Below are 26983 nucleotides of genomic sequence, written 5' to 3'. Positions count from 1 at the left end.
GGTAATACTTCCTATTGACCGTACGACCTTGAGGCAAAAATTCATTATGCACTACACAACAATGACAAAAAAACAGTGAGCAAAACTTTGACATTTGATCTAACTTGGCTTGCTTTTTTCAGTCTTACGTCCATTGGGACCATTTGGTTGCGGTTTCGACTTCTATCTGCAAATAAAAAAAAAAAAAGCGAAGTAAGCTGTACACTTGAAACTGTGAACATATGTTCGGGACATGTGACCAACATAACAAAAAAAGATCGATAATCGAATTACGTTGCCCGCGCAATCTGAAAAGTCACCATACTATTGAACAGCCTTCGCTTGTAATAAAGTGAATTAATATTTCATGTGCTCTAGTGTGATGAGACTTCTCCTAGAGCAATGAAAGAACCCAAAGTTGTGGCCAGACGAAAGTAGTTTCGCCTGGTCATAATAAATGCCGTGACCTCCACAGGTACTGCGCTCAAAGCCCTCTGTAAACGCTGTGGCTGCCATAGGCACTGCGCTCACAGCTCTGTACAAATGCCGTGGCAGTGGTAGACACTGTGCCCACACCCTCTGTAAATGCTTCAGCTGCTGCACCCACTGTGCTCACAGCCCTCTATAAATGCTGCGGTTACCATATGCACTGTCACTACAGTTGGGCTGCATTGACCATGGTAACAGTTCTTTGGTTCTAACCGGTCTAGGCGGTGAGCCGAACAGAGTTTATGCGGCAGATACCAGTACGTCAGTGCATGCTGTTTAAACTCTCTGCCAGAATTTACCAATTTTAGCGACTGGCTAGTGATGGCAACCCACGAGCAAGAGTGAGAGACCTGGAGAACACGATTGCCAGGTCAAAAGTTGAACATTCTCTTTATGAGCCAGGTCAGGACAGCATATATAACATGTTGTCTAGCGTTATCTTGTTGAAATATAACGTCACAGTGCCTTCTAATAAAGATGGCAGCCTTTGGCCTTAATACGTCCGAGATGTACTGCTGGTGTCTAAATCAGCGGATATAAGAACCAGAGTTGATTGTGTTGTGTACCTGACAGCATCGTCACGCCAAGTGCTGTGTGTTGAGTACCCGACAGTATCGTCACGCCAAGTGCTGTGTCCGTATGATGATGGCGAGTGCCTTCCGGCAACGTTCGTTCTCCTCAGAGCTTCGACGTGTAGATACGTACTTCTGTGTGCTGAACACAGAACCTATACACAGATGGTGTGACGACATTGCTGTGTGCAGAGCTTTGGCACCGTATGTGCGCCTGTGTCTGCTGCCTTGTCAGTGGAAGCTGAGACACTGGTTATTGTGCTGATTGTCCAGGTGTCGTCACGGTGTTCCTGTGGACACAATCGCCTTTCTGCGAACAAGACCATTTCATTCGAACCGTGTGCCTCCGCGGCCGAACGAACAGTAAGTAATTCCACTCGGGCAATATAGTCCGATTAAAGTTACTCGATAGTTGTCGCTACAGTGCTGCCACATCGGGGGCCAGGTACTGCTGGGCTATAGGTTACACACAAACACGGCAGGTCACTTTACACATGCTGTTAATCTGTAATGCGGAACGATGTTGGAAGTGGTCGGCTCGAGGTATGTCGAAAATACGAGATGCTCTGTCGACAGGAGATTTTAAGTGGCGTATGAGTGAACTGCGGTAGACGTCGGGTTTCGTAGCCCTTAAAAAATGGTTCAAAGGGCTGTGAGCACTATGGGACTTAACATCTGAGGTCATCAGTCCCCTAGAACTTAGAACTACTTAAACCTAACTAACCTAAGGACATCACACACATCCATGCCCGAGGCAGGATTCGAACCTGCGACCGTAGCAGTCGCGCGGTTCCCGAGTGAAGCGCCTAGAACCGTAGCCCTTAATTTAGACATGTCCTAACCTAACTACAACTTCGTGATGTGCAATGTATCTGGAAGAAACAGCGGTCAACAGTCTGCAACAGAAAAAAAAGAAAAAGAAAAAGAGAAAAAAAAAACAGTTTCAACTCTAAAAGCAAACTGCAAGGTTTCGCTATCACTGGTTACCTGAAATTACCCTCATGCTGGCTAAATGAGCTGCAGCATCAACAAACGATGAACAGTCCTGGTTGGTACTTGGTTGCACAAGCAGAGTCCAAACGAAAGGAGAATGGAAGAAAAAAAATAAATGTACAAAAGTCATTGCTTTGATGAAAATTAGAAATAATAAAGCTACATTTAAACCGATTAATTGAGTAAAAATATAACGAAACTCTCTTGATTAGATTTATGAGTAAAAAAATTCCTCTACATTGGACGAGAATTGAACCTACGACCTTATACAAGTGAAGTTCATACGTTAACCATTGCACTACACCAGATCATGTGCTAGCCCTGTCGCAACGATAAAATGCAGCCTTCAGAAATTCGGCTCCATACAATTTTGTGCGAAGCTTATCTAATATAAGCCGATCCCTGTGACTATGATAACTGTGTATATGACGCTGGGTTGTGTCGTAAGCAGAAGTTGTCTAGTAGTGTTTGCTTAGTGATGTGTCTGAAATGTGTGCACTGAATTAGCATCGTCCTCTCTCTCTCTCTCTCTCTCTCTCTCTCTCTGTGTGTGTGTGTGTGTGTGTGTGTGTGTGTGTGTGGAGTGACTTTTGCTTTTGGTGAGGTTGTCATGTGTACTGAAATACGAAGTAAAATGCCGTGATTCGGGATCCAAACACATCAACAAAGAATGCCAGACAAGTAATTCGAAGTGAAATGACCCATTGTTGTGCTACGGCGAACAGTTCGGGTGTGACGTTGAGCGTTGTGATTGGAGGAAACCAGCTCCAGCGCGTGCAGTGTCAACAATCAAGTAATTTTGATCAGATGATGATGATGATGATGATGATGATTGATTTGTGGGGCGCTCAACTGCGTGGTTACAAGCGCCAGTCTTTACACAGTCCAATCTCGCTACTTTCACGAATGATGATGAAGTGATGATGACAACACAAACACCCAGTTAGAGGGCAGAGAAAATCCCCAACCCTGCCGGTATCGAACCCTCGACCCCGTGATCCAGAGGCATCACGATAGGCACTAGACCACGAGCTGCGGACATTTTTATCGGACTGTAGTTGCGTGGAGCCGTCGAGATCCTGCGTGACACTGAGTGAGTATTGTTTTCCTGGACTGAATAATTCGATATTCGCATAACGGTCGTGGGACCTCGACCAAAGTGACAGCGATACTGCGCATCGGTGTCGCACACTGCCGCCGACACCTGCTGGCAGACGTTTCTCCTCGCCGTGAGAGGCACTAACAGCTGACACTCAGTTCGAAAGAGGAGGCCACTGCTAGTCTTTCCTTGCACAGAGACCACAGACGACGCTACTCGTATCTGCGTCGGAATGCTCATCGTCTGGCTTTCTGAGCCAGTTGTGCGTTTCTCGGGTTCCGCCTTCGCGGCGTCGCAGCTTCAGTGGGCGGCGGTGTACCTCCGGGCCAGAACACAATTATAGGCAGACGAGGGTGCGTTCGGCTTCGTTCGGCGCCAGCCGGTCCTCGACGTCAGTGGCTAAAGTTAACGCGAGCTCGATAGCTCGATCACTTTCCGAATCTTCCAGAATTGCACAGTAACAGTAACAAACTTTCAGACTCGCATGCTTCTAACTCGCACCTCAAAAAAGACGTGCACACTATACTCCATTCACCGAAACAAGAGACGTACTGTAAACAGGGCAAGGCGCGTGACCACAGCGGTGCCGTCGAGGGGTGTACAAAGCAGGGGCGTCAGAAATTAAAAAATTAAAGTCGTGTTTTTTGTAATTTGGCGCCTGAACTTGATAAAGTGATCCGAGAACTACCTTCCGACACCTTTTTTTACATTACATTAAAATTTATTGTCACTGAAAAAGAGAAATATTTAAGCTTTAACGAAAAGTTGTTTTTTCGCTTTACTCTATATTTATCACGCCATATCTCCTAAACTGTGTGCCGCACAGCAAAATAATTTTGTAATTGCCTTCAGTACTATATGTTGATGAAGTCTGCAAATTTTCTGCCCAATAGAGTCGGAAATAGTGAAGTAATAAATTAAAATCTCACGTCTGATGCAGAACTTTTACCAAATCATCATCCGAAATATAGTAAGCGACAAACTTTTCCCCTTTGAATTTTTTTGTGGGGGTGTAAGCGAGAAAAGTTTCATAAAGGTTTGAATTTAATTTTGTAGTTTGTTCGAATGCGGTGGGTGGAACCGTTTGTCCTTTATGAGCGGTGCATTGTGCGGTTCGCAGGCGCGGCGCTCAGTCAGTGTGGCCGTCTCAGTTGCAGGTGTGAGCTCGTTAGTGGGTGTTGTGCAGCGGCCATTTCAGGATATCTTAAGTTCTTCTGCAAAGACGCTTGAAAGACTAGTTGTTGATTATTAGAGTAAGTATATCTGTTAGTAGTCACGCTGAGCATTCACTGTTTGTGTGTGAATCCAATAGCATGGTTTCTTATTCTATGTATTCACTTATTTCATTAGCATCACATACGGCTGTCCTCATTATGTCATCCACGGATTCAGCGAGCGTGGTCGACGTGTCAGTTCTGAGTCTACCAAAGAAGCGAGCAAAGAAGAAATCATTAAGTTCTCCTGAGAAGCACATGGTACTTAATGTGTATAAAACGAAACTGTTACATCCAGAGCAGTCGATGAGTGACATTGTTTCGAAAACAGCTGCAGCTACAGGTGCTGGACATTCTTCAATGTATCGTGTGATGAGTGAGAACAAGGCCACACACTCTTTGAAGTCTCCCAAGAAAGGAAAATTACGACAGAAACTTTCTGAAAGTGTTGATGACTTCGATAGAAATGCGATACGAAGGAAAGTACACGATTTTTTTTTCGTAAGGAATTGTCAACAATTGCTTACAGTCGTGAACGTAGATGCAGATCTGGGCAATTTTCGGAGAACTACATTTTATAAGTTATTGAGAGAAACGAATTTCAAATATGTCCGGTGTGGGCGCGATAGCATGCTTATAGACAGGGATGACATGATTTTATGGAGGCGGCGTTATCTTCGAACCATTAAACGGTTGAGAGATGAAGGCAGACCCATTCACTATTTGGACGAGACATGGGTGAACGCAGGACATACCCGAAGTTACATCTGGGTAGATGACACTATAAATTCCTCAAAACAAGCGTTTCTGTCCGCATTATCCACCGGAAGCAAGGGCCCATTAGGTATAGGGAAACGTCTGATTATCGCACACATTGGCAGCAAAGCAGGGTTCGTTGAAGTATGTGTGTGGACTTTCGAATCCAAGAAAAGTGGAGATTATCATGAGATGTGCGCCGAAACATTCGAGAAGTGGTTTCAAGATGTTCTTCCTCGCCTTCAGGTAAAATGCGGTTATTGTTCTTGATAACGCGCCGTACCATTCTCGGAGAAAAGAAAAAGTTCCCAGTGCGAATTCCAATAACCACGAAATATCAGAGTGGCTAAAATCAAAAAACATCGATTTCGAAGACGGTATGTTGAAGAAAGGACTTTTAGATATAGTTAAAAATCATAGAACAGCGCACAACGAATATGCAATAGATGAAATAGCAAAGAATGCAGGGAAAACTGTTCTCAGAATTCCTCCGTACCACTGTGAATTAAACGCCATCGATTTAGTGTGGACAGAATCAAAGGCTATGTTGCAGCGGAAAACAAAACATGCAAAATGCCGGAAGTGCTGCTAGAAGAAGCAGTAAGAACGGTGACTGCACAGGATTGGAGCAAGTGCGTCCTCCATGTCGTAGAAAAAGTGGAAACTCAAATGTGGAAATTAGACTGCATTATAGAAGAGAGAGAGGAGCGGTTTGTTATAAACCTCAATGAAAACAGTTCGACAGAGTGAACCTTGTTTCGCCCTTTATCATTATTATTACTGGTATTGTTATTAAAATTAACAATTAATTGTTTTTGAATGGGGCGTTTTGTTAGCAACCTGAATGACAGCAAAACTGCTTCGACATAATGAACTCAGTTTAACATTATTGTTAAATTTATTTCGTACATTGTTGCTCAGGTTTCCCACGGTCCGTTGTGACAGCTCGGCAGCCAGCCGAACCCCGCCAGCTGCAAAGCGTGCGCCAAGGATTTTCCACACCCCTACGTATCACGTGAACACCGAATGCTTTCTCTGGAAACGAGCGTAGTCACTCACGTGACACTGTTTATGTTTCGTCCCAGCTCTCGGTGAATAGACTGTAGATTTCAAGATCTACGTGTCCTCCAAATAACTACACGGGTCGTACTCGAACCCTGTTCGGTAGACACAGGTGGGTTCCGTCAGCAGCTGCAAAAACCGGTACGTTGGCTCGAAACGCGAATGCGAAGCCCGAGCGCTTATTCGGGAATACGGTTGAAACTGGAGCCGTGGCAGCAAGGTGAGCCGTCCCGCCCGGCACACTCTGCGGGGGCGGGCTCCGGCGCCCCGCAGCGGCTCCTGCCAGGGGCGGAGAGACGTGGAGGCGCCCCGGCTGGCCACACACCGCCACACCGTCCGCTCCTAACACCTCTGTACGTTTCATCGTCAGAATTATTGTTGTTGTTGTTGTGGTCTTCAGTCCTGAGACTGGTTTGATGCAGCTCTCCATGCTACTCTATCCTGTGCAAGCTTCTTCACCTCCCAGTACCTACTGCAACCTACATCCTTCTGAATCTGCTTAGTGTATTCATCTCTTGGTCTCCCTCTACGATTTTTACCCTCCACCCTCCAATGCTAAATTTGTGATCCCTTGATCCCTCAGAACATGTCCAACCCACCGGTCCCTTCTTCTTGTCAAGTTGTGCCACAAACTCCTCTTCTCCGCAATTCTGTTCAATACCTCCTCATTAGTTATGTGATCTACCCATCTAATCTTCAGCATTCTTCTGTAGCACCACATTTCGAAAGCTTCTATTCTCTTCTTGTCCAAACTATTTATCGTCCATGTTTCACTTCCATACATGGCTACACTCCATACAAATACTTTCAAAAACGACTTCCTGACACTTAAATCTATACTCGATGTTAACAAATTTCTCTTCTTCAGAAACGCTTTCCTTGCCATTGCCAGTCTACATTTTATATCCTCTCTACTTCGGCCATCGTCAGTTATTTTGCTCCCCAAATAGCAAAACTCCTTTACTACTTTAAGTGTCTCATTTCCTAATCTAATTCCCTCAGCATCACCCGACTTAATTCGACTACATTCCATTATCTTCGTTTCGCTCTTGGTGATGTTCATCTTATATCCTCCTTTCAAGACACTTTCCATTCCGTTCAACTGCTCTTCCAAGTCCTTTGCTGTCTCTGACAGAATTACAATGTCATCGGCGAACCTCAACGTTTTTATTTCTTCTCCATGGACTTTAATACCTACTCCGAATTTTTCTGTTGTTTCCTTTACTGCTTGCTCAGTATGCAGATTGAATAACATCGGGGACAGGCTACAAACCTGTCTCACTCCCTTCACAACCAACGCTTCCCTTTCCTGTCGCTCAACTCTCATAACTGCCATCTGGTTTCAGTACAAATTGTAAATAGCCTTTCGCTCCCTGTATTTTACCCCTGCCACCTTCAGCATTTGAAAGAGAGTATTCCAGTCAACATTGTCAAAAGCTTTCTCTAAGTCTACAAATGCTAGAAACGTAGGTTTGCCTTTCCTTAATCTTTCTTCTAAGATAAGTCGTACGGTCAGTATTGCATCACGTGTTCCAACATTTCTGCGGAATCCAAACTGATCTTCCCCGAGGTTGGCTTCTACCAGTTTTTCCATTCGTCTGTAAAGAATTCACGTTAGTATTTTGCAGCTGTGACTTATTAAACTGATAGTTCGGTAATTTTCGCATCTGTCAACACCTGCTTTCTTTGGGATTGGGATTATTACATTCTTCTTGAAGTCTGAGGGTATTTCGCCGGTCTCATACATCTTGCTCACCAGATGGTAGAATTTTGTCAGGACTGGCTCCCCGAAGGTCGTCAGTAGTTCCAATGGAATGTTGTCTACTCCTTGGCTTTGTTTCGACTCAGGTCTTTCAGTGCTCTGTCAAACTCTTCACGCAGTATCGTATCTCCCATTTCATCTTCATCTACATCCTCTTCCATTTCCATAATATTGTCCTCAAGTACATCGCCGTGTATAGACCTTGTATATACTCCTCCCACCTTTCTGCTTTCCCTTCTTTGCTTAGAACTGGGTTTCTATCTGAGCTCTTGATATTCATGCAAGTGGTTCTCTTTTCTCCAAAGGTCTCTCTAATTTTCCTCTAGGCAGTATGTATCTTACCCCTAGTGAGATAAGCCTCTACATCCTTACATTTGTCCTCTAGCCATCCCTGCTTAGCCATTTTGCACTTCCTGTCGATCTCATTTTTGAGACGCTTGTATTCCTTTTTCCCTGCTTCATTTACTGCGTTTTTATATTTTCTCCTTTCGTCAACTAAATTCAATATTTCTTCTGTTACCCAAGGATTTCTATTAGCCCTCGTCTTTTTACCTACTTGAACCTCTGCTGCCTTCTCTATTTCATCCCTCAGAGCTACCCATTCTTCTTCTACTGTATTTCTTTCCGCCATTCCTGTCAATTGTTCCCTTATGCTCTCCCTGAAACTCTGTACAATCTCTGGTTTAGTCAGTTTATCCAGGTCCCATCTCCTTAAATTCCCACCTTTTTGCAGTTTCTTCACTTTTACTCAACAGTTCATAATCAATAGATTGTGGTCAGAGTCCACATCTGCCCCTGGAAATGTCTTAGAATTTAAAACCTGGTTCCTAAATCTCTGTCTTACCATTATGTAATCTATCTGATACCTTTTAGTATCTCCAGGGTTCTTCCATGCATACAACCTTCTTTTATGATTCTTGAACCAAGTGTTAGCTATGATTAAGTTATGCTCTGTGTTAAATTCTACCAGACGGCTTCCTCTTTCATTTCTCTCGCCCAATCCATTATGTCTTAAGAATTATTAAGTCTTAAAAATCTGTCCTCCGTCAAAACTTATCCGTTATTTTTATCCGTACTTTCCCTATTCATTCAGGCAATCACGATACATCTTTGGGCACTTTCATATTTTGAGAAGAGTGGGTAGGTGCGTCGGCAGACGCCTCACTTTCACTGCACAAGTGGAAGCACGTATAGATCGAATTGTTAAAGCCTAAAAAGGGAAAAAGTAGACACGGACTTCCGGTGATAACTTAAGGAGCGTCATGTCGCACTCGAGGCAACTGGGCGAGGATTATTGATACAGGTACAAGACAAGGATTGTTTTGCTCCCACCTACCGGTTTCAACTACTTTTCAGGGTCGCCCCACTACCGGTTGGACGTTTATAAAGAAATTTTTCGTGCTGCCTTTTACATAAAAAACGTGCTCATATCTATTGATTTGTGCCAGTATTGTTTACGACAGTCTGTCTTTCTCCCGTTATAGACGATCCTCAGTCCCACACTCGCGACGTGTTTGCCAGTTTCTGAAGCTGGAGGTCTACCTGAGTGAGGTCCACCGCCGACGTGCCGGCGGGAAACTCGTGCTCTCGATGACGAGCGGTCCCCGTGGGCCCGTTTCAACTCATCAGAGGCCTCTCTCGAGGACCCACCCGAGCTCAGCAGAAAACTTAGTGGGCTAACGTTCGACTAAATGTAGCTCTTCAATTCTCGTAGCACACGACAGAAACACAGCTTCACTGGTGGCGCCCTCAAAAATCGCAGCACGATGTACAGAGCTGAAACTCGGACCGATCATCTGGAAAGGTTGAGCAACCCCGTCTACACGAGTAGAACAACGCAGCATTGCGAGGTCGCCTGAAACGTTGTCAGCCTCATTAGTAGCTCACACACCTCTTGTATACTTAGAAGGAGACACAGCATTGGTCGTATTTTTTTGTTTTATTAACCGCAAAATTGATTTTCGGTCACTTAGTGACCATCCTCAGTGCTGTAATATACAATTTAAATTGGTATGTTATACATATATTTATATATATTAAAAATATTTATCCTATGTGTGCCCAAGTGTTTATCAGCCTACTGTATAAAAAAATGAAGTTGATCGGCCGAGAACCTTTCGAGATTTTTGGTAACAACGGTACGTAACAGTTTGTTTTCGTACACGGAGGTGACAAAAGTCATGCGTTAGCGATACGTACATACACAGACGTCGGCACAGTTGCACATACACGTGGTTCGTGTGAAGAGATTCCTGGCGTGCTTACAGTCGCAAGACAGGAATTGACACGAGTTTGAATGTAGAATGGTAGATGGAGCTAGATGCGTGGGACATTTCGGAACTGGTTAGGAATTCAGTATTTCCAGATCCACAGCGGCAAGAGTGTGCTGTTAATACCAAATTTCACGCACGATCTCCCACCACAGATAACGCAGAGGCCGATGGCTTAACTGGACGACTGTGAGCAGCGGCGTTTGCCTACAGTTGTCGGTGCTTACGGACGAGCAACACTGGGTGGAATAAGCGCAGAACTAAATGTGGGCTGTACGGAGGACTTATCCGTTTGGACAGTGTGGCGGCATCTGGTGCTAACGGGCTACGGCAGCAGACGGCGGACTCGAGCGCCTTCGCACACCCCCTGCAGCACCCCTCCTGGCCGCGTGACCACATGCACCGTATGATCAAAAGTATCCGGACTCCCCCAAAAACATATGCTTTTCATATTAGGCGCATTGTGCTGCCATCTACTGCCAGGTACTCCATATCATCAACCTCAGTAGTCATTATCATCTTGAGAGAACATAATGGAGCGCTCCGCGGCACTCGTGGACTTCGAACGTCGTCAGCCGATTCCCCCTGTGTCATATGTCTGTACGCGACATTTCCATAATCCTAAACATCCTTAGGTCCACTGTTTCCGATGTGATAGTGAAGTGGAAACGTGGAGGGACACGTAAAGCACAACAGCGCACAGGTCGACCTCGTATGTTGACTGACAGAAACCGTCGACAGTTGAAGAGGGTTGTAATGTCTAATAGGCAGACTTACATCCAGACCATCAGACAGGAATTCCAAACTGCATCAAGATCCGCTGCAAGTACCGTGACAGTTAGGGGAGAGGTGCCAAGCGTGGATTTCATGGTCGAGCAGCTGCTCGTGAGCCACGCATCACGCCGGTAAATCCCAAACGACGCCTCGCTTTCTGTAAGGAGCGTAAAAACGACGCTTGAACAGTGGAAAAACGTTCTATGGACTGACGAATCACGGTACACAAACTGGCGATCCGATGGCAGGGTGTGGGTATGGTGAATGCCCAGTGAACGTCATCGGCCAGCGTGTGAAGTACCAACAGTAAAATTCGGAGGCGGTGGTGTTATGGTGTCGTCTTGTTTTCCGTGGAGGAGTTTGCACCCCTTGTTCTTTTGCGTGACACTATCACAGCACAGGCATTGACGTTTTAAGCACCTTCTTGCTTCGCACTGTTGAACAGCAAATTGGGGATGGGGATTGCATCTTTCAACACAATCGAGCACCTGTTCATAATGCACGGCGTGTGGCGGAGTGGTTACACGACAATAACATGTAATGGACTGGCCTACACAGAGTCCTGACCTGAATCCTATAAAAGTCCTTTGGGATGTTTTGGAAAGCCGACTTCGTGCCAGGCCTTACCGATCGATATCGATACCTCTCCTCAGTGAAGAATGGGCTGCCATTCCCCAAGACAGCTTCCAGTACCTGATTGAACGTATGCCTGCGAAAGTGGAAGCTGTCATCAAGTCTTAAGGGTGGGCCAACACCGTACTGAAATGCAGCATTGCCGATGGAGGCGCCACGAAGCTGTAAGTCATTTTCAGCCAGGTGTCCGGATACTTTTGATCGTACAGTGTATGTTGGACCCTAGAAGACTGGAAATTCGTGAGCTGTTTAGACGAATCCCGAATTTAGTTCGTGTGGTGCGCATACCACACAAAGTGATGGAGTGAAGTTCTGGACGAGGCACGGTGCGAGCTGGTGGTGACTCCTTTGTGGTGTGTGCTGTGTTTACGCGGGATGGAATGGATCCTCTGGTCCAACTGAACCGGTCATTGGTCGGAAATGATTACGTTCAGCTACTTGGAGCCACTCGTGGACTCGGATGTTCCCAAACATCGATGGAATTTTTACAGATGACACGTCAGTGGACCACAACTGTTCCCGAACGGTTTGAAGAACATTCCGGACAACTCGAGGGAACGACTTGGCCGACCAGATTGCCCAACACGAATCTCGTATTGCATTATGGGACATATCGCGAGGTTTCGCAGAAAATGCCGTACCGGCAACACTTTTGCAGTTACTGACGGTTATGGAGGCAGCACGGCTCAATGTTTTTGCAGGGTACTCCCAACGACATGTGGTGTCCGTGTTACGTCGAGTTGCTGCACTGTGCCAGCCAAGAGGAGCTCTGACGCGGTATTAGGAGGTATTATGTTACTTTTGCCAGGTCATTGTACAGTGTGGTGGTAAAGATAACTTCGCCAATGATATTGTATGTGTGCTCGAGATGGCCCTCCCCCAGTGAGTGACGCGGCTGCTGCGGCTGTTTGACAGGCACGCCGCCGCTGACGGGGACGGGGACGGTGCGCGTCGAGGTGCAGGACGTGAACGACCACGCGCCGGAGTTCGCGCGCCAGGCGTACGAGGCGAGCGTGGGCGAGAACCTGCCGGCGGGCACGGCCGTGCTGCGCGCCGCCGCCACCGACCGCGACCAGGGCGACAACGCGCGCCTGCGCTACTCGCTGCTCGGCGAGCGCGCGCACCGCTTCTCCGTCAACCCAGAGTACGTGGCTGCGCGGCTGCTGCTACCCTACCCTCCCCTCCCCTCCCCTCCCCTCCTCACTCCTCCGCCTGTCCGCTCCACGCTCCACACTCGACACGACGCCCTCGTCGTCGCCGAGGCAGCTTTCCCACGTGCGGACTCTCCGTGCTCTCGCCTTCAACCATCCACGTACTTTCCGCTTCCCTTTATGTCGTCCGTCATCTCCCATATCCTCCTTTCTCCTCCTTTCTCTCAATCGACCTCCCACAAACTAGACTCCGTTCATCGTTAGAATTAACTTGATGTAAACAAACACAAACGCGACGGTTGGTAAGAAGCCGTAGCACACGTACATTGGTGTTGTTACGCTCTCGGAAGTAGGTCCTACTTATGTATTAGATATCTTATTGCTAAGTTACATTACATGAAACTTTAAGATAAATTTATTTATTAAGAGTCATCAAACGTATACCTTAATCACGCTTTAGCTATGTTGTTTTATTTCAAAAATCGTGTACAGTCTCTGCACTGTTGTGCTCTGACTGTTACGCTGCTAATACGAAGTATGAAAATGGCTGATCACTGTTCCGGAGTGAATCACGCGTGCGGAACACGGTTACAAAGAGCCGAGAAATAGATTGACCTTAACGTCTTTCATAAACTCACAGAGATAACCGGCTTTGGAGTTTTTCGAGGCACTGTAATAGACACCCACGACGAATGTGTAGCGATAACGGTAGCGTAGTATATTACTATTATATTGTCGTTCGTGGTTCAGTTGTTCAAGTTTTGTCTGACTCTTTCTTTTCTCGTTCAATTTGAAATACCTAAATTTTGTAATTACTAAATTCATCATCATTATGCACGTGAAATTCCTGTTTTCATTGCAAATATAAATCATTAACTATCGATATTTTATGGAAGACTCTTAGTAAAGGTTGCTTAAATTAATAAAACATAACATTTAATTTTTGGGCCGGCCGCGGTGGTCTAGCGGTTCTGGCGCTGCAGTCCGGAACCGCGGGACTGCTACGGTCGCAGGTTCGAATCCTGCCTCGGGCATGGGTGTGTGTGATGTCCTTAGGTTAGTTAGGTTTAAGTAGTTCTAAGTTCTAGGGGACTTATGACCTAAGATGTTGAGTCCCATAGTGCTCAGAGCCATTTGAACCATTTAATTTTTGAAGGCAAAAACGAAGAACCAAATACTCTTTTACTTGGACTCTGTCCATTGCTTCGTAGCACAGGTGTGGATAGTTTGGCAGAAACGTGGAAAACAACCATTTTCACAGCATTGTGCACACCAAACAAATGCTGCGTTTTTACATTTGCCACTGTGCCATTACAGTATGAACCCAACAGATCTGATCTCGAGGCAATTTAAGGGATGCGGCCTGATAAATGACGAGAGTGTTAAGCTGCCAGGCGTACTGCATCTAACGCACGCAGCTTTTTCACAACTCACTGCCGAACACTGGTGCCGTGAAGAACAGAACGTCATAAGAGAAGAGGAGAAAATGCGGTGTCTGTGTGTCTCCGTGGACTCTGTTGTTGATCGACTCGTTTGTTATCAACGTAGCAGACGGCAGTTCCGGAAGTGAAACGTATTTCTCAGATTCGGATAAGAAAGGAGCTAAGAGATTACCTGACGATTGACTGTAATTAATACCTCCATTGACTTCAGTACTCAACCGTGCGCTGAGATCCCTGCAGTACGCTTTTGCATCACACACAGCTCGCTCGGAAAAAAAGCCCTGTGTTTAAGATAGGAATTTTCATCACTTTTGTTTGTAATGAGAATACTAAGTCAGGCGAGAGCGAGAGCATTTTGTGCTTTCCGTTAGTCACCTAAGAAGCACGTGGCAATGCTGGAGTTTTGCCAAATATTATTTCATTCTTTTTAAAAATTAAATGACGTTCGAAGCTGCGTTGCTTCTCTGTTCATCTCTTTTTATGTCTGAACTGCAACTGCTCACACCGTCGCAGGGTAGTTGGACCGTTGGCTGGCCAGTGCCGTCTAACGTTAATTCGCCGGTGAAGCTGTTGTCCCGCGTTATCGCCCAGTCCACGTGCGTGTAACACAGCGTTAAACGTACTCGACTGTACTGGTCACAGCTTGGCCTCCGCCGCACGTGAAACGAAATCCAAAGAGATCGAGCAAACGCGGAAGAATACGTGGCGCAATGCTTACACCAGGGTCGTTCTTATGATGAACCGAGTATAGTCCTTCCAAAGCGTCTGTCAGCGAGCACTCCCACCTCCAGACATGTCCCACCTTCCGTCCTCTTGTAGCCTGCACCAGCCTTCTCCTCTCACCGACCGTTTCCTTCCAACTTTATCATCTCTGTTCTCCTGCATACACACAAAACAAGTGCTTTTAGTCAATGTTCAGCCTCTCACCTCAGTGTCCGTTTTTCTACCCCATAGAGTGCCACAATCCAGAAAAGAAACACACTTGGCAAGCCTTTCCCTCGGACCTATAGTTAACCACACACAATAATCATCTGCTGTTTCTATTCAATGACTCCTTCGCTACAACAGCGCCAATTTTCATCTCCTCATGACATCTCGAGTCATCGATGATCATACCTGCTGGGTATTAAAATGTTGCTACTTGACTGAAAATAATTTGCCCCATCTTCATATTTCCGAGTCTTCTTGCTCTTCCGGACACCGCGCTCTTTGTTTTCGCTGTATTGATTCTCACTCCACATTCCACACGAGCTCCATTCAGGTGTTTGAGCTTTTTATTTGCAGTTCGTTATTTTCAGACACTAATAACATGCCATCAGCAAATTTTATACACACTGTTTTTTTCCCGTTCATACTCATCTTTTTCCATCTGGGCCTCTTCCGAGCATAACTCGAAGAGCTACAGGGGAGGCAACCACCTTTTCCAAAGCCCCTTCCAATGCTGCTTTCTTCCGCTATTTCATTTCCAATTCTTTTTCTTACTTTCTGTAATAAATACAGATTCTGCACCAGTCGTCTCTCCTGTCAGACCACTCCATTGCCGTTCAAAATATCCATCACCTCGTTCCATCCAACTCTGTCGAAAGATTTTTTCTGATTAAATCAAAACAGCATACATTTCTGTCCCTCTCTTAATATTTCATTCCTCTAAGATTCTTAACATAACGATAGCATCTCGTGTTTCTTTCCCTCTTCTAAACCCGACCTGCTCGTCTGCAGTTCATCTGTCCAAATCGCCATATAGCCTTTTATTGAGCGCCCTCAACAATACTTTAGCTACACGGTGTATTACACTGACAGTGCTATCGTTACAGAGCTCGGCAGTTTTCTTCCTACTTTCCCCTGTTCCCAACACTTCTGCTGGCAAGATATCGATTCCACATGCCTTGCGATTCTTCGTGTCCTTCAGCGCTTTTTCGACTTCTGCTACACAATATACATGTCATTAGTTAGATGTAGTATAATTTAAAAGTTATTATACTGCGGAGGAAAAAAGAGACAGTTTACATTCGATCTTGAGAACTGCAACACTAAATGTAATTAATTTACAGGCTACAACACGAGAGAAGGAAAGTTGCTAATCACCATATAGCGGAGATGCTGAGCCGCGATAGGCACAGTAAAAAGATTCACCCAATCATAGCTTTCGGCCATTAAGGCCGTTGTCAGCAGTAGACACACACATACACACACGCACACACAGGCTAATAATTCAACTATGGGCGCTATGAGTAATAGTCGTTAGAGAAGATCTGGAAGGGGAAGAGAAAGAGGAACGTTATACAACTCAGTTGACAATAACGGTGGTGGGGGGGGGGGGGGGGGTTGGAGGAGGGGGGTGAGCGAGTTCAGGCGAGGAAGGCAGGCCGCGGCGCGTACGTCTCGAACGTAGGCCTGAACTCGTTCACTCGCCCAGCTCAGCATAAAAAATACGTCTCTGAACCTGTTAACTCGCAGCTGGCCGTGTAAGTAGTAATGAGAATTGCTTCTTCTACTGGAATCTATTATTATGAAATCTTACTGATTAAAAGCACTACAACAAAATTTAGTTTAAGGTAAAAAAAATGGTTCAAATGTCTCTGAGCACTATGGGACTTAAGAGCTGTGGTCATCAGTCCCCTAGAACTTAGAACTACTTAAACCTAACTAACCTAAGAACGTCACACACATCCATGCCCGAGGCAGGATTCGAACCTGCGACCGTAGCGGTCACGCGGTTCCAGACTGAAGCGCCTAGAACCGCACGGTCACACAGGCCGGCTTTAAGGTCAGTACTCGATATAAATGGTATAACGGCTTGTTTGTAGCAGTTAATCTCTTCTGCTTAATAGTCGTTATTTCGTACAAGAAATGTTGCCTTCTGCAACTGGTAATTATCTTGGCATGGTTTTCATTTTATTGTACCCCCAATTACAAGTAGGCCTATGGACTTTCGATCATTGTAGGACTAATAACAGCAAGACTGCATAATAGCGCATTCCATTAGAAGATGCAATTTTCGATTGTGCGTATACAAAGTGAGCCGGTGTGGAAACGCAGTTTGTCTGCCGAGTTGAACAAGCGAGCGAGCTCAGGCCTACCTGCGAGACGTACGCGCCGCGGCCTGTCTTCCTCGTAGGCCTCGGGGGAAAACAAAGTGACTTCACTGATTGATAAATGGAAAAGAAAGAAAACGTAACCGGGAGAAGGTGGCTGCATATTCTTTTCTTTTTGACGGAGCGAAAGTGGCCGCATACGAACACGCGGTCTGATCAAAAGAATCCCAACAACGTTACGTAATTCGGAATTGGCCACAATACCAGTCCGTCACTAGAGACGGAGCCGCCACTATAAAATGACGTGGGGACTATTTTGTTGTGAGGTAGTGACAACAGAATGCGGCACTCAGCTGGGCTCGGGACTAGCCACTGGGTGTCACCTGAGTAGCTGATCCGCCAGGAACATTTCAACAATTCTACACCTGCGTAAGTCGACTGTCGGTGATGTAGTAGCCAAGTGTTGCCGCTAACAAACAACCGGTACTAGACCGAGACCTTGCAGATCACTTGCCCTGGCGGACAGGGACCGTCGATGGCCGCGGAGGCTGCTCGTGAAATACCGCGAGACACCAGCAGAAGGAGTCTCCCGCGACTTCCGACGTGCTGGCAACAGTTCACCTGTCACTCTGGCTGTGCGAAGGGAGCAAGAAAGAGAATGGAGTCAAACAGTCGAGTAGCTGCTCGTAAGCCACACGTTCCAGTCGCCAGTGCTAGGGCCGGCATTTCTGTCATATTTCTTTGTCAAAGTTGATACGTCAAATATTTATGTCAAAGAAATTTGATGGTGTAATACGGAGCTTTGACACATCTCGCCTGTCGTCAAATAAATATGATCAGATCTAGAGCCTCTCCATAGATCTGATCATAAAAGTCGTTCGTCTTCTGTTCACTGCGATGTGAAATCTAACCGCTTTGAACACTGGCGTCGCTGCAGCTACATGGCTTGAAAGTTGCTGTGTTCCTTCGACTTTTTTTTAGTAAACTAGCTCCGACTAGTGTTCGGGGTGAGCAAGGGCACATTGCATGCTATTAATTGTGTGTCGATGGGTAAGTGGAATATGCTCCAGGAGATTTCGTGTCCACAATCACCGCTACAGCCGTCCACTTCTACGTCTCGAAACATCCAGGCAGCTTTTCAGCAACGTCGAGCGCTGAGCGTGCCGAGTTTCTGACGTGAGAGCGCGGAATACCAAAATTGGTTCAAATGGCTCTGAGCACTATGGAGCTTAATATCTGAGGTCATCAGTCCCTTAGAACTTAGAACTACTTAAACCTAACTTACCTACGGACATCACACACACATGCATCATCATACACATGCATGCCCAAGGCAGGATTCGAAGCTGCGACCGTAGTAGCAGCGTGGTTCCGGACTGAAGCGCCTAGAACCGCTCGGTCACTTCGGCCCCAGCTACATTTCTCGTCATTTGATTACAACGAATCGTAGAATTAACGGCAGTTTTCGATAGCTCCTCGGATTGCTGGTACTCATAAACGGCGTATATACATACGAACTTCAACTGAAAGCCAATATGGCGCGTCACGACTCTGCACCGAAGAGATATGCCGTGGATGTGACGCAGTGGCGTTTTGCCATCTCATTGGTCAACGTTCAAACGCACGTTCAGAATATCTGACATGCTAGATATTGCTCTGCACGTTCAGAGAGACTCCCCAACGTGCTATTCCAGCTGGCCGCTGTGGCCGAGCGGTTTTAGCCGCTTCAGTCCGGAACCGCGCTGCTGGTACGGTCGCAGGTTCTAATCCTGCTTCGAACACGGATGTGTGTGTGTGTGTGTGTGTGTGCTGTCCTTAGGTTAGTTAGGTGTAAGTAGTTCTAAGTCCAGGGGACTGACGGCCTCAGATGTTAAGTCCCACAGTGCTCAGAGCCATTTGAACCATTTTTGCTATTCCGCGCTCTGACGTCAGAAACTCGGCACGTTCAACGTTCGACGTTCGGATGCACGGTCTGTGTGCCGACGGCTTAAACGGGCCGAAAGTTTTATTTGGAACAGTCTTTTTGTTGTGCCTATCTCCGACTCGTCATCTCTCACGGATGTTTCCGCACGTCCCGTTTGCAATAGTAGACGTACCGAGGTGCGACTGGTGGTGCAGTGTTTTGACGACGCCGTTTGCCGCAGCACGGGCGAGCTGACGACGGCGGAGCCGCTGGACCGGGAGGAGACGGCGTCGTACCAGCTGACGCTGGTGGCGCAGGACGGCAGCGCCACCGAGCCGCGCGCCGCCGCCGTCAACGTCACCGTCGTCGTCGCCGACGCCAACGACAACCCGCCGCGCTTCTCGGCGCCGCGCTACACCGTCTACGTGCCCGACTCCACGGGGCCAGGTGCGGGCTGCCGCTGCCGCTGCCGCTGCCGCTGCGCGCTTCTGTCCGACTGCCGGCAAACTGGTGCCTGTGCCTGCGCCTGCGCCTGCGCCTGCGTGGACACGAAAGCTGTGCGATGTGTGTGGCAGGGAGTGCGTCCCCCGTGTACCAGACCAGTTAATTACGGTTTCTTCCCGGTCCTTTCACGCACGGAGGGCGGAGAGGCCGATCCTTTGACTGTCTCTGCGTCTGCTGTAATCGATCTGACCTCGTCCTCGCCATCCCTACGGGAGCGAGCGATACCGTAGGGGCTGCTATTATATTCCTAGAATCGTCGGGCTTTCTCGGGATACTTTACCAGCTGCACAAGTATGAAACCGGAATTCGGTTGCAATAACTACACGTCTGTTGAAACTGATAAACAATATTTTATTCAAAATAACCTCCATTGCCATTTATACATTTCAGGCTATCACTGCCACGCAAAAAAAAAAAACTGTTCTTTTGAATCGAAGCAGTCAGCGACCAATTTTCGTACATTTCATACGAATTGAAGCTTCGATCAGCGAGACCGTGTCCCAGTTATGCAAACAGCTGACAATCGGACGGAACCGAGTCTGGAGAATAAACAGCATGCCCTAGTATTCCCAACTGAACGCTTCGATCATTTCCCTGACCCATTTTTCCTCGAGTGGTGTGGCGTCATCGTGGAGCATATGATTTTGTGTTGCCTTTTTCCATATTCCGGTCGTTTCTCACGTAATGCTCGATTTAAATCGATCATTTGCTGTTGGCAGCCATCAGTGTTAACGGTTTCATCAGGTTTTAGCTGCTCATAATACACGATACCCTTCTGATCCCATTAAACACAGAGCACGTCTTCTTTCCAAAGCGATTCGGTCTTGCAGTGGACATCGACGGTTTGCCTCCATTCATCCACGATTTACAACGCTTAGGATTCGTAAAATATATCGATGTCTCTTCACCTGTCACTATTCGATGGAGAAACGACTTTCTGTCATTCAGTTCGTGCAGAATCCATTTTTCTACTTTCTGCGCCTTTCCCATAGCTTTCGACGGAAGAGAAACGGCTTTCTGCGTCACTCTCAGTCGTTCCGCGAGTTCCTGTTGCGTTTGAATACCAGCTTCGTCGACTGATCTGAAATTCGATATCTTCGAACTTAATCGATGGTTTCCGGTGCTCGCCGTTTCTCACGCCAAAATCACCAGCTTTGAATTTTTTGAAGCACTCGGAACGCTGTGTCTTCCCGAGAGCATGTTCGACAAAGGCTTCGAAATGCATTCGATGTGAGTCTGCGCCACTTTTCTTCAAACGATAACAGAAAACTAGTGCTGTCCGCAAATCGTAGCTCGTAGGCACCGACATGGACACGTTTACGGTTCCACCGATGTGTGAAACTTGGGTTACTGCGCGTTGACATTCGTCGTCAGCCGTTACAGGAAACAGATGGCGCTGCAGTTGCGGTCTCACGGGCTCTACACTGACGGCTATCGCCATCTATAGGGAAATTCCGGTTTCATACTTGTACACCTGGTACGCCTGTCTCCGAGAGTCTGTCAACCCAGTCTCCTCAGCATGTCTGTAACACTCTCCCAAGGGTCAGGCAACCGTGTGACCGTTCGCGCTTCCCTCCTCTCTAGGCGTCCGGCGTACCCCGTCACTCCTGTGTGGTATGGCCCTCCCACAGCTGAGCAATATTCGAGAACGGGTCACACAAGTGGTCTGTAAGCAGGCTCCTTTGTACACTCCTGTGTTTTTCCAGTGTCCTGCGAGTGAGTCCAGCTCTGCCACCTGCTTTAGCCGCGAATGAACCCGTACCATCTGCCATTTCGTGTCCCTACAAATTGCTAATGTCAGCTACTTGTACGAGTCGACTGGTTGCAGTTGTCACGTTCATTTTGTAGTCATAAGGTACTACGCGTTTTGTGCAACACTGGATGTTACATATCTGAACGTTTAAAACAATTTGCCACTCTTTGTGTCGAATCCTGCCTTGACGTCAAATATGTGGGGTCTAGGAAGCTTGCCTTCTCGGATCGCTAGACAAAATTCGAGCAAATCGTGTTAATGTGTTTTATTACGAAGTTAACAATTACAATACTTAACTTTGACAATAACACAAAGTGTCGCAAGCAAAGGGCGACAGGCAAATAAGAAATCTCTACAGTATATGCAATTCCTAATACAAGTAAAGTACTGTAGTTGACTCCTCTATTCAGGTCGCTAGTGGTGAAGCTTCTGCAGAACTAGACCGGCACTAGCCGGGCGCGGCGCCTACGCCCTCTTCACGCAGACGTCGCTGCTGTAGCGTTGTCGTCCTGGAGAGGGGTCGGTCAGCGTCCGATTGGCTGACGCCACGGTCACAGCCCTCTCTGTTCTGTCGTTGCCGACTGGTGCGCCGGCGCTGGACTTGACGCCGTAGCACTTTGCACCCCCTCGAAATCCTTTCGAGGTCTGGCTGATGTTTGTTCAGCTTTTTCTTCAGATAGTATTTCTACAGATAACTGCCTCACGTGCAGTAACATCTGAGGCCGCTATTAACGTTGTCTGCCGGCTGAGTAATATCCGAGAGGCACCACTCACGTCCCTAGGACACTCCTGAATTTGCTTCTCCTTCTGTCGCCGAGTCTCCATCCGAGGCAGCACGCTGCTTCCTCTCTACCGAGAAAGCCTCAGTTCGGTTGCAAATTTTGTTACATTCCTCATATATCCGTATTTCTGTTAATAGTTTTGCTGTGGTATCGAGTCGGATGCTTTTCAGGAATCGAGAAATACTGCGTCCACCTCACTGGCTCGGTCTATAGCAATCGCTGTGTCACACAAGAAAATAAGCTATTTAATAACACGGAACTTGGCGTTTCCAATTATGCGAAATGTATTTTACGAGTGGCCGGCTTACGCTGAAGGAGTGGAGTTTAAGTGAGAGAGCCCGAGACGTGGCCGCCGGCGGTGGGCGCCAGCTGCTGCGCGCACCTACCTGCTGGGAGAGCGACGCCGCCCGCTGCCGAACCCGGCCGAGCTCCCTGCGCTGCCACACACGACTGGCGGGCGCGCCTTCAACTTGCCACTACTCCAGTGTCAATAATGAAACGCCTCGTAGCGACCGACCGTCTACTCCGAGAAAGACGCCGAGATCAGACGTCACGACTCGGAAATCTGCACCACTAAACATCCGTACGCCTCCTCCAGTGCACTAAATCGCCAAAGAAATTGGTATAAGCATCCGTATTCAAATACAGAGGTACATAAACAGGCAGAATACTGCGTAGCGGTCGACAACGCCTGTATAAGACGACAATTTCTGACGCAGTTGTTAGATTGGTTACTGTTGCTGCAATGGCAGGTTATCGAGATTTAAGTGAGTGTGAACGTGGTGTTATAGTCGGGGCGCGAGCTGTGGAACACAGCATCTCCGAGGTAGCGATGATGTGGGGATTTTCCCGTACGACTATTTCACGAAAGTGCCGTGAATATCAGGAATCTGATACAACATCAAATCTCTGACACCGCTGCGCCTGAAAGGGACCGACGACGAGTGAAGAGAATCGTTCAACGTGACAGGAGTGCAACCCCTCCTCAAATTGCTGCAGATGTCAATGCTAGGCGCTCAACAAGTATCAACGTGCTAATCTTTCAACGAAACATAATCGATATGGGCTTTTCGGAGCCCACTAGTCTACCCTCGATGACTGCACGAGACACAGCTTTACGCCTCGCCTGGGCGCCCCAACACCGACATTGGACTGTTGACGACTGTAAACATGTTACCTGTTCGGGCAAGTCTCGTTTCAAATTGTATCGGGCGGATGGACGTGTACGGGTATGGAGGCAACCTCACGAATCCGTGGACACTGCATGTCACCAGGGGACTGTTTAAGCTGGTGTGAGCTCTCTAATGGTGTGAGGCGTGTGAAGTTGGCGTCGTATGGGACTCCTGATACGTCTAGGTGCGACTCTGACAGGTGACAAGAACGTAAGCATCCTGTCTGATCACCTCCATCCATTCGTGTCCATTGAGCAATTCCAGCAGGACAATGCGAAACCCAAAGCGTCCAGAATTGCTGCAGAGTGGCTCCATGAGAAATCTTCTGAGTTTAAACACTTCCGCTGGCCTCCAAACTCCCCAGACATGAACATTTTGAACATATGTGGGATGCGTTTCAACGTGCTGTTCAGAAGAGATTTCCACTCCCTCGTACTCTTACGGTACTATGGACAGCCCTGCAGGATTCGTTGTGTCAGTTCCCTCCGGCGCCACTTCAGACAATAGTCGAGACCGTGCCACGTCATGTTGCGGCACTTGTGTCTGCTCGTGGGGGCTCCACACGATATTGGGCAGGTGTACCACTTTCTTTAGCTCTTCAGTGTATTTTATATCCTGATCATCCGCAGTTGCTGAAGGGTACGATGTTGAGGGATCTGGCCGCGATGAGGGCAATTCTGTGATTCTTCGTGACTAAAAATATGAACTTAATACGTAGTACATCATCATTTTCGCGTTTAAATGCCTTTGCAAAGCAGATGCGGCGCTCGAATGCCTAGCTGTCACCGTGCTGTCAGACAAAGAAAACGTTGCCTACAATTTCTCGTTGCTTAATTTTGGTGCTACAATTTCTCGTTACTTAATTTTGGCGCCGCTTTTTCCATAGCAGCTCGTCTGTGTGATAACCTTGACGAACATGTCGACTGTAATAAGAGCAGGGATTTATTGCAATCGATATTTCTGTCGATACACTAGATTACTTGCGTTTACTTATGTTTTGCGCGGCATGTTTTTGTTGCCATGTCATCTTTTGAGATTGGTACGATACTGCAGTCAGTGTCTGTATTATTCTGATACTATGCAAGTTACTGCGGCGACCACATCCGTTACGAAAAGCACCAAATGAATTCGCAACTGCGAATAAGGACTGCCATCAGCCGCAGGATGGAATGACGACGGTGAAAATCTGTGCCGGGCCGGGACTCAATCTCGATTTCCCGCCTATCGCGAGTGGTCGCCTCACCATACTGTTGTCCGTCCACGACTCGCTGCCCGGCCCAAACTTGCACACGTCGTCGACCGTGCGTCTACGACCTGAACTCGTACATCCATCGTGTATATTCCCGTACAACGTGCGACTTTCAAGTACGTCCGGCTTGTATCAGCAGATAGATACGACACTGCAGTGCCTGTGTTACGTCCCACCTGTACGGGAATACACATAACGGATGTACGACTACAGGTCGTAGACGCATTGCTGACGACGTGTGGAAGTTTGGGTTGGGCAGTGACTCGTGCACGGATAGCCAAATGGTGAGGCGACTGCTGGCGATAAGTAGTAAATCCGGATTCGAGTCCGGTCCGGCACAAATTTTCATTGTCGTCATTCCATTCTACAGCTGATGGCAGTCCTTATTCGCAGTCGCGTATTCATTTGACGTGTTTTCAGACTGGTGTGATGGATGGACGCCATAACATGTTTTAGTGATGGAGTAACAAGCAGATTAAAAACCGTGAGCAGACTAGGCACGAGCGTGCCGAGAAAACCAAATTCCAGGTATTAATCACCTTTCACCGTGGACAACGCAGTTGCCGACGGCTTTCACCTGACGACCGATAGCAGCGCCGTTTGCCTAGTGTTTGTCAGCGCTAACACACGAGCAACACCGGCTGAAATAATCGCAGAAATCGACGTGGGACGCACGACGAACGCATCCGTTGCGACAATGCTGCAAAATTTGGCGGCAGCAGACGACTGACACTTGTGCCTCTGCTAAAAGCACGACATCGCCTGCGGCGCCCAGGGCCCGGGACCGTGTCTGTTGGACCCTCGACGACTGGAAAACCGCGGCCTGGGCAGACGAGTCCCGATTTCAGCTCGTGACGGCTGGCGGTGGGGTTCGAGTGTGGCGCACACCCTGCGAAGCCGAGTAGTCAACGGAGGCATCGTGCGAGCTGATGGTGGCTCCGCAACGGTGTGGGCTGTGTTTACGTGGAATGGTCTGGTCCTCTGCTCCAAATGAAACGATCATTGACTGGTCGTATTTTTGTGGATGACTAAACGTCGTGTCTCCGGGGCGCAATTGTTCGTAATCGGTTTGGAGAATATTGTGGACTATTCGAGCGAATGATTTGGCCGTGCAGATCGCCCGACACGATTCCCGTCGAACATTTGTGGGTCATAATCGAGAAGTCAGTTCGCGCACAGAATCCTGCATCGGCAATACTTCCGCAGTTGTGGACGGCTGTGCGGGCAGCACGGCTCAACATTTCTGCAGGGGACTTGCGACGAGTTGGGGGGGCCGTGCCCCCCCCCCCCCCCCCCGCGGTTCTGCACTACGCCGGGCAAAACGAGTTCCGACACGATATTTGCACGTATTACACGACTTTTGTCGCTTCACTGTAAATTTACGTGATAGAGAATAGCTTCTGAAAACATCTGTCTACAGTGTGGCCTTGTAAGGAAGTGAAATGTGGACGGTAAACAGTTCGTAGGGAGATCGAAAAAGTAATGAGAAAGTACTGAATCGATCTGGCGAAAAAATATATTTGTGGTAAAGCCTGAGTAAAACGAGGAATCGATTCACAGAACAGATCCTGAGTTGCCGAGGATTGTCAATTTGGTAAGTGAGGGAAGCGAGAGGGTCCAAAACTACAGAGCGACATCGAGCCTCGAGTACAGTGAGCACCTTCAAATGGAAGTACGTCGAGTTATCCAGTACGAAGAGGCTTGCACGGGATTGGGTAGCGTCGAGAGTTCTGTCGGATCCACTGCGCGAGTCGCTGTACTGCCTTCGCAGCTACGGCGATCCGTTCTGCAGCGTCGCGCAGCGGCAAAGCAGTGAAGCGTTTTCGTGTTGCTGTGATAGTCTGCAGCTCCCCGAGTGAGGTTGACCCGACACGAGTGCTCGGGGCGACTTATACCTTGTCCAGTGAGGCGACGAACCGCTTCCGCGCGCGCCGACGCTTCGTCTGTAAACTCGCGAGCGAGCTGGATCTACTGCTTTACAACGTTGCACCGAGCCTGCAGCTGCGTGCTTTTAATCTGCGACTTTTCGATTAACGAGTTAACACTGTACGCAATACAGAAAACTATTACATTCTTCAGAAACACAACATTATAGAGTAAACTGCGTTAACGCGGATATGGAAGCTATGCTGCAACGATATTGACAGAAGAGGGAGGATTAGGTTGCCTCTCCCTGCTGAACCTCTCCATTTACGTACCTCTCTGCAAGCAGCGCAGTGGGCACAATACTCCACAAGGGTTTTTGCTTGCTGTTAGAGTATATCTTGTTATCTTTGTGCTGTGGAAGTGTGTTTACAGAGATAGTAAGTGTTTCACATTGGACAATGAGGCAGGCAGTTACTGTGAAACTGTCGGTGGAGTACTTTGGTATTGCAGAAGATGTATCTAC

The 26983-nt window shown here is 47.5% G+C and overlaps 1 protein-coding gene across 1 annotated transcript in view; it reads left to right on the top strand.

The window, feature by feature from the left end:
- LOC126092940 (cadherin-related tumor suppressor-like) overlaps positions 1 to 26983 on the top strand; it is a 518310-nt gene that overhangs the window by 291323 nt on the left and 200004 nt on the right. Inside the window, exons 10-11 of the mRNA XM_049908671.1 lie at positions 12519 to 12747; positions 19376 to 19581. Of these exons, the coding sequence (XP_049764628.1) occupies positions 12519 to 12747; positions 19376 to 19581 (435 nt within the window). The remainder of the gene's footprint in view (positions 1 to 12518; positions 12748 to 19375; positions 19582 to 26983) is intronic.

Source organism: Schistocerca cancellata, chromosome 7 (genome assembly GCF_023864275.1).
Source record: "Schistocerca cancellata isolate TAMUIC-IGC-003103 chromosome 7, iqSchCanc2.1, whole genome shotgun sequence".
Lineage (NCBI taxonomy): Eukaryota > Metazoa > Arthropoda > Insecta > Orthoptera > Acrididae > Schistocerca > Schistocerca cancellata.
The sequence above is the reverse complement of the archived record's forward strand: the minus strand, read 5'-3'. Positions and strand labels throughout refer to the sequence as shown.